General features: G+C 44.0%; 1 protein-coding gene across 1 annotated transcript in view; it reads right to left on the reverse strand.

The window, feature by feature from the left end:
* tanc2b (tetratricopeptide repeat, ankyrin repeat and coiled-coil containing 2b) overlaps positions 1 to 15,318 on the reverse strand; it is a 626,942-nt gene that overhangs the window by 124,082 nt on the left and 487,542 nt on the right. Inside the window, exon 7 of the mRNA XM_060939453.1 lies at positions 4,200 to 4,348. Within this exon, the coding sequence (XP_060795436.1) occupies positions 4,200 to 4,348 (149 nt within the window). The remainder of the gene's footprint in view (positions 1 to 4,199; positions 4,349 to 15,318) is intronic.

Consider the following 15,318-nt stretch of genomic DNA (forward strand, 5'->3'; position numbering starts at 1 on the left):
CTGTTTGTGCCTCACCTGACCCATTGCTTGTCCCTCATTATTGATTCTAGCCTGCTGATTTTGGATTGTTTGCTTGAGTCACAGTTGTTAATAAACATTACTTCTGCACTTGCTTCTATCTCCTACTGTCCTCTGACATGTAAGGTACCAAATCATGATTACAGTCACCTGTTGACATCACCTGTTTCAAATCACATCATTATTTAATTGTTTTACCTCATTACTAGCCCTAAATTACCCCATCCCAACTTTTTTTGGAATGTGTTGCAGGCCTGAAATGCAGGAATGGATGTATATTAACAAATGAAGTGAAGCTGACCAGACAAAACATGAAATATCTTGGGCTCATACTGTCTGCAGTGAAACACAAGTCAAAGTACATTTAGAAATCACTGATTTTTTTATTTGCATTTTCCATAATGTGCTAACTCCATAAAGTTAATGCTAGCTAAAACAGAAAGATGACCTTTTTCAGTAGTTTGTGCTACAGTAGCTCTTCTGTGGGATTGGACCATATGGGTTTAGCCTTCGTGCCCTATGCGAATCTGTAAGCCTTTGGCACCCATGACCCTGTCACTGGTTCACCGGTTCTCCTTCCTTGGACCACTTTTGGTAGGTACTAACCACTGCATACTGGGAACACCCCACAAGATGTGCCAATTTGGAGATGCTCAGAGCCAGTTATCCAGCCATCACAATTTGGCCCTTGTCAAAGTTGCTCAGATCCTTACACTTGCCCGTTTTTCCTGCTTCCAGCACATCAAGTTCAAGAACTGACTGTTCTCTTGCTGCCTAATATATCCCACCCCTTGACAGGTGCCATTGTAATGAGATAAGCAATGTTATTCATTTCACCTGTCAATGGTCATAATGTTATGGCTGATCAGTGTATAAACTATTTACTTTTCTGATGGCCATGGTGCATGAGGGGGAAAAAAGCGATCTGGAGCTGTGCTCCTAAAAGATGTTCTGCTATTCATCAAAGTCAAAATAAAGAAAACAAATTAAAAAGAAAATGGCTACATACATCACACACATAACATTTAACACTATCATTAGAGACAGACATGTTGAACAGAGTGAACAAGATGAACATGATTGTGCAATCAAAAGATATCTCAGAAGAAATGTTGCCCATAAGACTGGAAAGAAATATAAAGCTTTGTACCCATTACACCACAGTTCATATTTTAGGAACCATTCATACAGAAACTCAAAATAATTACAATTGTAAATAAAATGTCCACAAGGACATAACAGATGCCATTTTTGTGAATTTATGATGAATCATTTTCTTTTCTTTTGAAAGAGTGAAAAAACACAGAGCAATCCTCTGTTTATGACTGAGATTAAGAGAAAAAAGGGAAAGGAGAGAGAGAGAGAGAGAGAGAGAGAGAGCACGGGTTCTGGCTCTGGCTCTGTACAGCCCATTCAGCCTAAACGGCTGTCACACACTGTGACAGGGCTTGCTCTGTTCCTCCATCTTGGCTCAGTTTTTCCCTTCAGCCTATTCATTCCCTGGAGTCACTGACTGTCATGGAAATAATTATTTATATAGCACCTTTCATTTCCAATAAAATTACGAGGTGCTTTACATGAAAAAACGAAACAAGCCAAATGACAATAGAGTGAAATGAATAGACCTGAAATCATAAATCATAAAAGTAAAATAATAATTATTATACATACAGGACACTTTTTCGATGGAATAAAACATGTATTCTATTCCCTTCTAGCAGGTTTCATTCATTTGGTTTGACAGTATGCAATATTGTTAGCATATTGCTTATCCTACATGTATTATGTCACTCCACCCAATGGAGAATGAGCGTTGAATATGGTTTACGATACTGCATGGTTGTCAAGACAACATGACGTCATATGTCGGAGCTGATGCGAATACCCAGTGAGAAAGTTTTCTGCTGCACATGCACAGAAGCATTTCTTTGTTCGCCGGGAAAGAAGATGCGTTGAACACCCGAAAGGCTACCAAAACTTCATTAGATATTCTTCACGCATATTTACAAGAGAAAAACATACCAACAGAAATAGAAAAACTGGAAAAGAGTGTGTATGTATAATAATAATATTGGCTGACTTGTTTCCATGGTATATCGGATATATTCCATTCAGCTAGCATGATATTGAACTCATCATCGATTCGTTCAATATCATGCTAGCTGAATGGAATATATTTCTTATACCACAAAAACAAACCAGCCAATATTATTTAAATATTTAATAAATACATTACAAGTAGGGCGGCACGGTGGTGTAGTGGTTAGCGCTGTCGCCTCACAGCAAGAAGGTCCGGGTTCGAGCCCTGTGGCCGGCGAGGGCCTTTCTGTGTGGAGTTTGCATGTTCTCCCCGTGTCCGCATGGGTTTCCTCCGGGTGCTCCGGTTTCTCCCACAATCCAAAGACATGCAGGTTAGGTTAACTGGTGACCACAGGTGTGAATGGTTGTCTGTGTCTATGTGTCAGCCCTGTGATGACCTGACGACTTGTCCAGGGTGTACCCCATCTTTCGCCCATAGTCAGCTGGGATAGGCTCCAGCTTGCCTGCGAGCCTGTAGAACAGGATAAAGCGGCTAGAGATAATGAGATGAGATGAGATGAAATTACAAGTACGTAATGAGGATTTAATACAGAAATTGTGAAGATTGGTATTCAGATCTCAGATGTACAGAACTTCGGGCTTAAACGCTGTTCAGAAGCTACATGATGTAGGACGGAGTTTACCTAAAACAAAGGTGTGTCACAGTTGCACACAATTCTAATCGATATTTTGCACAATATTTATGCTTGATTGATGAACACTAAGTCCAGCACCACTGTCTGACAGTACAATGTAACCAATATGTAATATTGAAATTATTGTTTTTGGCAGTAAAATCAGTCAAAGATCTACGGAAAGTCATTTAAGGCCAACATTAAATTCAAAAACATTGCAATGTTAACTATGTGTGACATCAGAGGAGACAGCGTCTTAATAAGAGACATTGCTTATCTCATGGATCGAATTGTTTTTCTACATAATATTAAGAACTGCAAATTATTTAAACTTAGCTACAAGCATGTTACAGATCAGATTATCCTTCAAACCGAGGAGACGAATTCTTTGCAACAGAGTACGTCAATTTGAACAAAATAAATAACTGCCATTATTCTATACACATTCACTGGATATGAGCAATCACACGCTCTGATTGGCTACTCTACTATTAGGCGATCAGCTCATATACCGTGAGTAGAGAAAAACAAAATGGCAGCGTGTGTTGCTGAACCAACCGAGGATGAAATAAAAACTCTACTCGAAAACAAAACCCAAAACAATAAATTATAGAATAAAAGTATTTGATGGTAAGCTCATAACTTTTTTTTTCAAGAATTATTATTATTATTATTATTATTATTATTATTATTATTATTATTATTATAGCATTTTTCACAAATTGCTACTGTCATTTCACTGGTTTGTTTATATTCTAAGTGGAAATTATTTTGTCTGACGTTTTGTGTAAAGTTTTTATTTATCGAATTTGCAAAAAATAAAAATGCTCTGTTTCTCAAAGTCCAGTGAATGTGGATAGAATAAAACAGTTATTCCACTCAATCTCATTGTACATGGCTTATAGCCAACTCGGTGCTATGTGCCTCATCTGCTATCAGCTCATGTACGACTCGATTTCGTGAAATAACTGTTAAATATTAAATACTGTTATTTCAACAACTCAAAATATTAAATGGAGCTTGTGATCAAATAGATACCAAGATGAATAAGAAGCGCTAAATCAAGTGGGATTTAACAAGCTTTCAAACACACTGTTTTCTGGCTTAAAGTCAATTGTTTGTGTTTAAAGGTGTCTACATGCTATAGAAAACCCCTCCATCACAGAGTGCTCAAGTCGCTATGCATCTGGCAACCTTGGAGATGTGAACTACACACAGGAAATTAGTGAAACCTGCCACGGCTTAAGCATGTGCGTAACCCGACTCTGAAGCCGCAGAATTTTCCCCACAAAAATATTGACGTAAACTCATCAACTCTGAATTGGCCCGAAATGAACAGTTATGAAAAACAATGAAATACAAATCCTGAAACAAGTAAAAACAATCATTTAAAAAAAATCATCATGTTAGCTCTGTTTCTTCCTCAAATATCAACAGTGTCTCTGGAAGTGCTGTAAAGTGGCCTACCTGCGTGTCCTCAGCCTCCTCCATGCTGTAGTGCAGCTCCGGAGGGCCCTCGCTCATTTTGTCTCCGAGCAGGAAGCCAAGGCGAGTCATCAACGTGTTGGCAGCCTCATCCACTGAAGGAGGGGGGCCAAGCTCCTCACCTACTTCCCCTGATGGAGAGATGGAGGCAGAATGAGAGTGGGTGTTAAATGAAGCACTGATCTTGAGACTCCATTAAGAAGCACTCAGTGGACTGGTGTAAGAAGTTCATTTCTTGTTAGGTGCATGTCAGCTTCATGTGGTATGACGACCACATTGCAGCAGAAAAAGTATAAAAAGGTGATCTGACAAAGAGTAGAGGGTTTATATATCAGCCACTTATATAAGCAGGTAGCTTTACTGGGTACAGTGTGTGCCTGAGAGTGGTGCGGTTGTCAGGTGGCTGCCTGACACACACATAGTCTGAAGCTTTTCAATTTCTTACATATAGAATTGACATGGATACACAGAGATAGAGACAGGTGAGAATAATAAATTTCTATATTTCTGTTATATCTACAGTACAACCTGAAAGGAGAGAGAGAGAGAGAGAGAGAGAGAGACCATGAGGGGCAACACACCTGTTCTGAGCCATGCCATTCCACCAGCACCAAGAAATCCCTACTCCACAAGAAATCTACACCACCTGATTTGACTGTCAGCAAGGCAGTTGTGTGAGTATGTAGATCTCTGTGTTTGAGTCTGGGTGTGTGTGAGATTATGGTTGACACACACCCAACTCCCATGAAGCCATGCCCACAACAGTCTCTCATACCACTATACACTGACCTCATCCTATAAGATGAAGCAAATCAAGAGGGGTTTTGAACTTAAGGCAGGATTTTGTGTTATATATCATTTAAGATTGAGGCACATTTTATGAGGGAGAGATTCTGATATTGTTGTAGAGTTCTAATGTATACACATAATTCAATGGCATTAACGCAGCAACTAAAAAGAAACATTGCTTGTGAATTTATAGATGAGCTACCTTTTCAAGTGAAACCATTAATCAGTAGTTTATGACAAATCATTTTGAATCATTTTGACACATCAATTTGAAGTGATATTTTGTTTCACACTGGTGAAATTGCCACTTTTCTCTAGCACCACTGACTGAATGGATAAGATGTCTGTTTTCAATAAACAGGGAATAAGCGAGCAATAAACACATACAGTACTTCTCTGTCCATTGGTCTTTTACGTAAGTGTATTGCTGGCACGCTGGAAAAAGAAGAATAGATCAGTATCACATTAAAAATATGAAAAGTTTATTGTGATGTTTTTCATGTTTTAACAAGATATTTTCTTGTTAAAATGAAATCTTTACGTTATAATGAGATATCGTCATGTGTTAACAAGAGGTTATTCACATTAGAAGAAGATATTTTCACATTTTTACATGATATTTTCACATTAGAACAGACTTACCACATTATAAAGTGAAACTTTTTAGGTTATAACAATAATTTATCACATTATAAAGTGATAAGTTTGTAAGTCATTATAACATGAAAATATCTTGCTAAAATGTGGAAAAACATCTTGCTATAACAATAAACTTATGGTATTATAACGTGATACTGATCCATTTTTTCTTTTTCTGGTGTGCCAGCAATACACTTCTGTAATCTTTAAACATTTTGATTTCAGAGTCAACTTTTTTTTAACAAGCTACACCATTAAAACCGCAAGCTGGCCTAGTGGTTCGTGTGTCTGCCTCTTAACCAGGAGATCATGAGTTCTACTTGTGGTTGGGTCATACCAAAGACCATCATAAAAATGGTACCTACTGCCATCTGTCAAGGCATGCTGCAATACAGATGTGAGTGGGGAGTAAAACTCTCACGGTTAACAGAGAACTAAGCCCCCCACTGTAACCCTAGCTATATAATAGGTGTGAGGCAGAGGGGTATAGAAACGGAGATCGGCACCGCCCAATGCATCTCAAAAGACTGGCTAGTACTGGGATCGGAGACTGCCTGGAAAGACCAGGTGCTGGCCTGGGAGGGACTTTGACTTTTAACTATATCATTAAATCTCTCCCCTTTTGAAGCGAATGTCTCTCACCCTGTAGCTTGTTTCTGGTCTGATGAGCTGCCTTCAGATAAAATATTTACATACAGTGGTGCTTGAAAGTTTGTGAACCCTTTAGAATTTTCTATATTTCTGCGTAAATATGACCTAAAACATCATCAGATTTTCACACAAGTCCTAAAAGTAGATAAAGAGAACCCAGTTAAACAAATGAGACAAAAATATTATCTTTGGTCATTTATTTATCGAGGCAAATGATCCAATATTACATATCTGTGAGTGGCAAAAGTATGTGAACCTCTAGGATTAGCAGTTAATTTGAAGGTGAAATTAGAGTCAGGTGTTTTCAATCAATAGGATGACAATCAGGTGTGAATGGGCACCCTGTTTTATTTAAAGAACAGGGATCTATCAAAGTCTGATCTTCACAACACATGTTTGTGGAAGTGTATCATGGCACGAACAAAGGAGATTTCTGAGGACCTCAGAAAAAGCGTTGTTGATGCTCATCAGGCTGGAAAAGGTTACAAAACCATCTCTAAAGAGTTTGGACTCCACCAAGCCACAGTCAGACAGATTGTGTACAAACGGAGGAAATTCAAGTCCATTGTTACCCTCCCCAGGAGTGGTCGACCAACAAAGATCACTCCAAAAGCAAGACGTGTAATAGTTGGCGAGGTCACAAAGGACCCCAGGGTAACTTCTAAGCAACTGAAGGCCTCTCTCACATTGGCTAATGTTAATGTTCATGAGTCCACCATCAGGAGAACACTGAACAACAATGGTGTACGTGGCAGGGTTGCAAGGAGAAAGCCACTGATCTCCAAAAAGAACACTGCTGCTTGTCTGCAGTTTGCTAAAGATCACGTGGACAAGCCAGAAGGGTATTGGAAAAATGTTTTGTGGACAGATGAGACCAAAATAGAATTTTTGGTTTAAATGAGAAACGTTGTGTTTGGAGAAAGGAAAACACTGCATTCCAGCATAAGAACCTTATCCCATCTGTGAAACATGGTGGTGGTAGTATCATGGTTTGGGCCCGTTTTGCTGCATCTGGGCCAGGACGGCTTGCCATCGTTGATGGAACAATGAATTCTGAATTATACCAGCGAATTCTAAAGGAAAATGTCAGGACATCTGTCCATGAACTGAATCTCAAGAGAAGGTGGGTCATGCAGCAAGACAACGACCCTAAGCACACAAGTCATTCTACCAAAGAATGGTTAAAAAAGAATAAAGTTAAAGTCCCATGTTACATATCTGTGAGTGGCAAAAGTATGTGAACCTTTGCTTTCAGTGTCTGGTGTGACCTCCTTGTGCAGCAATAACTGCAACTAAAGGCAATCGAGAGACTTTCTCGATTGGATTAAGGTCAGCACTTTGACTTGGCCATTCCAAAGAATGGCCAAGTCAAAGTGCTGACCTTAATCCAATCGAAATGTTGTGGAAGGACCTGAAGCGAGCAGTTCATGTGAGCAAACCCACCAACATCCCAGAGTTGAAGCTGTTCTGTATGGAGGAATGGGCTAAAATTCCTCCAAGCCGGTGTGCAGGACTGATCAACGGTTACCGCAAACGTTTAGTTGCAGTTATTGCTGCACAAGGAGGTCACACCAGACACTGAAAGCAAAGGTTCACATACTTTTGCCACTCACAGATATGTAACATGGGATCATTTTCCTCAATAAATAAATGACCAAGTTTAATATTTTTGTCTCATTTGTTTAACTGGGTTCTCTTTATCTACTTTTAGGACTTGTGTGAAAATCTGATGATGTTTTAGGTCATATTTATGCACAAAGATAGAAAATTCTAAAGGGTTCACAAACTTTCAAGCACCACTGTAAATGCATATGATTGGATAAGCTGCAGGGGCTGCTGATATAACATGGAGGATCTGCTGCAGAAATCACAGTGGTCCATGATTAGAAAAGTACAGCTCTGCTACAGGGCTTGGATCGGTCTGTTGGACTATTTCACTGGGTCTACATCTAGACTGTGTTATAGATCAATTTATAGATTTTCTCTTCTAAATCTCTGAAACCTAGGGACATTATTATGCAATTCATCAGCTTACATTATAGCACACTTGGTAAGTCATCCCTCATTCCAGAAACCAGCCAAACTGCCCTCACATCATGGGGGCAGTGCCCATCACAGCATGGTGCATTGTGAGTGTCTACGCAAGTGATAGTTTCTTTAACAAATGATTTGCCAAGGGCACTGACACAACCCCATACCATGACAGACCCTGGCTTTTGGACTTGTTGCTGGTAAAGTCTGGATAGTCCTTTTCGTCTTTGGTATGGAGCACATGGCATCCATTTCTAAACAAACAAACAAAGACCTGAAATACTGATTTGTCTGACCACAATACATGTTTCCACTGTGCCTATCCCAGGTGCCTCCAAGCCCAGAGAAATCAATTGTGCTTCTGGACACAGTTAACATAAGGCTTCCTTTTTACACAGAAAAGGTAAACCGGGTATTTGTGGATATAACTCCATATTGTAGAGCTTGACAAAGGTTTGCCAAAGTAATCCTGAGCCCATATGGTTAAATCAGCTATAGATGAATGATGGTTCTTGATGTAGTGCTGTCTGAGGGTTTGGAGGTCACGTGTGCCTTGTGCCCTTGCCCTTTACGCACTGAAATTCCTCCAAATTCCTTGAATCGTTTAATGATGTCATGCACCGTAGAAGGTAAAATATCCAAATCCTTTCCTATCTTTCTTTGAAGAACATTTGTTTTGAAACATTTTAATATTTTTCTCGTGTATTTGTTGACAAACTGGAGATCCTTGCCCCACCTTCGCTCCTCAAAAACCAGGCCTTTCCTGGATACTGATTTTGTACCAAATCATGATTACAATCACCTGCTAACATCATCTTTTTCAAATCACATCATTATTTAATTGTTTCACCTCATTACTAAATTGTTTCACCTCATCACTAAATTACCACATCCCAGCTTTTTTGGAATGTGTTGCAGGCCTGAAATGCAGGAATGGATGTATATTAACAAATGAAATTAAGTTGACCAGACAAAACATGAAATATCTTGGGCTCATACTGTCTCCAGTGAAATACAAGTCAAAGTACATTTAGCAATCGCTGCTTTCTTTTTTTATTTGCATTTTTCATAATATGCCAACTTCAAAAAGTTAATGCTAGCTAAAACAGAAAGATATCAGCATTATCTTTTTCAGCAGTTTGTCATCATCATCGTTTTTCCCCTTAAGGCGTCGGCGACAGCCATGGGGCGCTACTGCTGGAAACGAGCATCCAGCAGTTGCAAGAAGTCTGTCTTGCTCATCATCCATTTCCTAACTTGGTGTATGTTAACATCAAGTTCCTTTTCCACTCTATTCCATATCCTCTTAGGGGTTAGAACGTCGAACAGCACCTGCTTCTGGATAGCACTATTATCGAGTCTACACACATGTGCCAGATACTTTAGGTGTTGCATTATACAAAAGTCGCGTATGGGACTTGTTTTGGTAATTTTACGCAACTTCTCATTTGAAATGCAGAAGCTCCAATCAACCTCTGTTCCCTCCCTTTCTGCCCGCGCTGGCGCATTTTTTCTTTCAAAACCACGTCGGACCATTTTTCGCAGGAAGCCATGCCAGACGGTTTCCACTTTGTTTAGCTCGTCCTCTGTCAAATCCCATGCTTGGACACTATACAGGAGTCTTGATCGGATACAGGTGGTGAGGAATTTCACTCTGGTTTCCAGACGTATCCGCTTGTCAGTCAGAACATGTTTCAGGTCGTTCCATTTTTGGTATGCTGCACCAATTCGGGTGTGCAAAGATTGAGCAGTATTCTCTGAGTTGGTAATGGTGTTTCCTAAATACTTGAAACTTCGAACGTTTTTTAAAGCATTTGACCCGATGCTCACTAGGCTTGGAAGTTCCATTACATATTCGTCAACATTAAAAACCATTGTTTCAGTCTTGGTATATGAGATTTGCATTCCAAACTGTCTAAAGGTGTTATCATAAATATTGAGCATATATTGCAATTCTTCTTTTGTTTTGGCAAATAGCACCTGATCGGGGCGGCACGGTGGTGTAGTGGTTAGCGCTGTCGCCTCACAGCAAGAAGGTCCAGGTTCGATCTCCGTGGCCAGCGAGGGCCTTTCTGTGCGGAGTTTGCATGTTCTCCCCGTGTCCGCGTGGGTTTCCTCCGGGTGCTCCGGTTTCCCCCACAGTCCAAAGACATGCAGGTTAGGTTAACTGGTGACTCTAAATTGACTGTAGGTGTGAATGTGAGTGTGAATGGTTGTCTGTGTCTATGTGTCAGCCCTGTGATGACCTGGCGACTTGTCCAGGGTGTACCCTGCCTTTCGCCCGTAGTCAGCTGGGATAGGCTCCAGCTTGCCTGCGACCCTGTAGAAGGATAAAGCGGCTAGAGATAATGAGATGAGATGAGCACCTGATCGTCAGCATATAGTAGCTCGGTGACTTGTGCATTTCCATATGCCGGTGCTTTCCTCCAAAGCTCCCGGGGAGACACCTCATTGGGCATACAATAGTTGATCTTGATCCCTGCATCAGGGTCGGTCTTTAAAATTCCACTCTTGGCGACTCTAACTACAAAGTTCATATAAACATTAAAGATCAGAGGTGATTCAAGAGCACCCTGTCGGCATCCAACAAGAGTTTGAAAGAAGTTGGTCGATCCTTTGATGCATGCCTTGGTACCAGTGTACAGGGCACATAGAATCGCAATTAGGCGTGGACATCTTAGTCGAATATTGAGGCACTGGAACAAGGCATCTCTAGGAATCCAATCATATGCAGCCTTAAGATCGATGAAAGCTACGTATACAGGTCTTTTGGACTTCTTTGATATCTTAAGAATGTGACGAAGGACAAAGATGGCATCACATGTCGACTTATTAGCTCTGAAACCAAATTGGGATGGTAGTAGAATGGACTCGTAGTTCTCTCGCATTCTCCTGACTATTATTGCTGATACCACTTTTGAGAGCGTCGCGATAATGCTCAGGCCTCGGTAGTTTTCAGCCATTGATTTCAGGCCCCTCTTATAAAGACAGGTGATAGTTGCTGTAAGCCACTTTGTGGGGATTTGGAGGCATGACCATATCATTTCAACCAATAGCACGATGTATTTCAGCAGCATAGTAGATGATGAATATTTCAGGTGTTCTGAATATACTTTGTCAGTGCCTTGGCATCTACCGTTTTTAAATCTTCTCATGCTGTCTTCTACTTCTCTAGGGCTAGGTGGAGACTCATCAATCCGGGGTAGATCATCTGGTGGAAGAAGGTGTGGATAATCGTCCGGGTGCTCCAGCTCTGGTTGAGGGGCATATGGTCTAGAGGCGAAGTGACTGGAGAAATGTGCTTCAAGCTTCTCTCGCTTAATTAATAGGTTGTTCTCATGAGTCAATGAAGTGTGACATTTCAACAATCTAAACTCTTCCTCTGTATCCCGTTGTTCACTTGCAAAGTTTAGTTGTTGGGCTTTGGATTCAATGTAGGCATTTTTAAGCTTATTGCGCAACTGTTTCACATCACTGTAGACTTCCCTAGGTGTGGGCGGAGCACAGAGGACGGCAGGACAGAGATCAGGTTCAACAAACAGTTTAATTGTTTCCACTTTTCAGAGGACACAAGAGGTTTTAACCAGACACACGCACACACACACACAGGTGTCTGGTTCGGGAGAGATCTCCTCTGCTCTCGCTCTCCCTCCCTAAATAGGGCGCGGTCCCTGGGAAGACACACAAACACAGGTTAATTGCTCTCAGGTGAAGTGAATCTGCCACTTACCTTCCCCGACTCCGCCCTCCTGTCACAGACCGGTGCTTGACCACGCCCCCGCTGCCACATACCCCCACCGCCCGACTCAGGCCGGGCAGCCGTCCGGCCCGCAGCCGACTCCCCCCCCCCTTGACGGGAGAGGAAGTCCGCCACGACCATCTGCGCCCCCGGCCTGTGGACCACCTTGAAATTAAAGGGTTGGAGCGCCAGATACCAACGGGTGATCCGCGCGTTGGCATCTTTCATGCGGTGGAGCCACTGGAGGGGCGCGTGGTCCGAACAGAGGGTGAAAGAGCGCCCCAGCAGGTAGTACCGGAGGGCGAGGACCGCCCATTTGATCGCCAGGCACTCCTTCTCAATCGTGCTGTAGCGCCCCTCACGCACTGACAGCTTCCGGCTGATGTATAGGACCGGGCGATCCTCCCCCTCCACCTGCTGGGACAAAACGGCCCCCAGCCCTCTGTCCGACGCATCCGTCTGTAACATAAAAGGGAGAGAGAAGTCAGGGGAGTGTAAAAGTGGCCCCCCACACAGTGCAGCCTTTACCTCAGAGAAAGCCCGCTGGCACTGCTCCGTCCACTGGACCGGATCTGGCGCCCCCTTTTTAGTGAGGTCAGTCAGCGGGCTGGTGACGTCCGAATAATTAGGTATAAACCTACGATAGTAGCCAGCCAGCCCCAGGAACTGTCTCACCCCCTTTTTGGTCTTGGGCCTCGGGCAGGCCGCAATCGCTGCTGTCTTATTAATCTGGGGACGCACCTGCCCGTTGCCCAAGTGGAAGCCCAGATACCGTACTTCCACCCGCCCAATCGCACACTTCTTTGGGTTGGCCGTGAGTCCCGCCCGTCTCAGCGACCTAAGGACGGCCCTCAGGTGTTGCAGGTGCCGCTGCCAGTCGTTACTATAAACGATAATGTCGTCCAGGTAGGCGGCCGCATAGGTGGCGTGGGGCCGGAGGACCCGGTCCATCAGCCGCTGAAACGTAGCGGGCGCCCCAAACAGCCCAAACGGAAGTGTGACGAACTGGTGTAAGCCGAACGGTGTGGAAAAGGCCGTTTTCTCCCGGGATAATGGAGTCAAGGGGATCTGCCAATATCCCTTCGTTAAATCCAGTGTCGAGTAAAAGCGAGCCGTGCCTAGTCGATCGAGCAGCTCATCAATGCGAGGCATTGGGTACGCGTCGAATTTAGACACCGCGTTGACTTTTCTATAGTCCACACAGAACCGGACCGAGCCGTCGGCCTTGGGAACCAAGACCACCGGGCTGCTCCAGTCGCTGTGGGACTCCTCGACGATGCCCATTTCGAGCATGGCCTGAAGTTCTTCCCGAACCACCTTTTTTTTGTGTTCGGGTAGTCTATAAGGGCGGCTACGCACTACCACCCCCGGGGGTGTCTCTATGTGGTGTTCTATGAGGTTAGTGCGACCGGGCAGGGGCGAGAACACATCCGAAAACTCGGCTTGCAACTGGGCGACCTCCGTGAGTTGGGTCGGGGAGAGGTGGTCTCCACAGGGGACCGGAGAGGTACATGATGCCAAATTCCCTTTTTGAACCTCCGGCCCCAGCTCCGCCTTCTCCGGAACTACCGACACCAACGCCACGGGGACCTCCTCGTTCCAGAGTTTGAGCAGATTGAGGTGGTAAATCTGTAGCGCCCCACCCCTGTCTGTTCGCCTCACCTCATAGTCGACATCCCCGACTCGCCGTGTGACCTCAAAGGGTCCTTGCCACTTGGCGATTAATTTGGAGCTCGACGTGGGCAAGAGTACGAGTACTTTATCTCCCGGTGTGAACTCTCTAAGGCGCGTACCCTTGTTGTACAGGCGGGCTTGCCGTTCCTGGGCCTGCCGCAAATTCTCCTGAGTTAGGTGGGTGAGCGTGTGGAGTTTTGCGCGCAGGTCCATAACGTACTGAATTTCATTCTTACTCTGTGAAGGTCCCTCCTCCCAATTTTCCCGCAGCACGTCTAGGATGCCGCGCGGCTTACGCCCATATAATAATTCGAACGGGGAGAACCCCGTGGAGGCTTGAGGGACCTCTCGCACTGAGAACAGCAAGGGTTCGAGCCACTTATCCCAATTACGTGCGTCCTCACTTACGAATTTTTTAATGATATTTTTGAGGGTGCGGTTGAACCGTTCTACTAAACCGTCCGTTTGTGGGTGATATACACTGGTGCGGATCGGCTTAATCCCCAATAACCCATACAGTTCGCGTAGTGTTCGTGACATAAACGTAGTGCCTTGATCAGTCAGAATCTCTTTCGGGATTCCAACTCGGGAGATGACGCGGAAGAGTGCCTCTGCAATACTGCGTGCTGAGATATTGCGCAGAGGCACTGCTTCCGGGTATCGCGTTGCATAGTCCACCAGAACTAATATAAAGCGGTACCCTCGTGCTGACCGATCTAATGGCCCGACGAGATCCATCCCAATTCTTTCAAACGGGGTCTCGATTAACGGTAGAGGGCGCAACGGCGCTTTTGGAATGGCCGCTGGATTTACTAACTGGCATTCGCGGCATGCCGTACACCACCTACGGACATCGCCGCGAATCCCCGGCCAATAGAATCGGGCCATTATTCGGGCTAGTGTTTTATCCTGCCCTAAGTGTCCAGCCATGGGATTAAAGTGAGCCGCCTGGAATACTAATTCCCGGCGGCTCTTTGGAATCAAAAGCTGCGTGACTCGCTCTTTAGTTTGAGTGTCCTGCGTCACTCGGTATAATCTATCCTTCATAATCGCGAAGTAGGGGAAGGACGGGGTGGCGTTCGGCTGGAGCGTTTGACCATCGATTACTCTCACTTGGTCAAACGCATGCCGCAGAGTCTCGTCTCGCGACTGCTCCAATGGGAAATCCGCGAGGGATTCCCCAATAGAGAGAGGAGGAGCCGGTGGCTCCTCACCCTGACGCGGAGATGACGTAGACGGCTCCGCGACAGCTGCTCCCGCCAAAACGACACCGGGACCTCCCCCTGTCAACTGGCAGGACCCACTCTCTACTAGGCGCGTCATTAAACCCCGAAATCCCGGCCAATCAGTCCCCAAAATTAACGAGTGGGTGAGGCGAGGATTAACCGCCGCCTTCACTATAAATTTTTCCCCTCTGAAAATAATGTGGACCGACACCAAAGGGTAGCTGTGAACATCCCCGTGCACACACAAAACCTTCACCCCTTGTGCTCCCCCCAATGCCTCGTTTTGAACCAGGCTTTGGCGAATTGAGGTCTGATTACAACCAGAATCCACCAATGCCTGATATGTAGCCCC

The sequence above is a fragment of the Neoarius graeffei genome, chromosome 14 (genome assembly GCF_027579695.1).
Source record: "Neoarius graeffei isolate fNeoGra1 chromosome 14, fNeoGra1.pri, whole genome shotgun sequence".
Classification (NCBI taxonomy): Eukaryota; Metazoa; Chordata; class Actinopteri; order Siluriformes; family Ariidae; genus Neoarius; species Neoarius graeffei.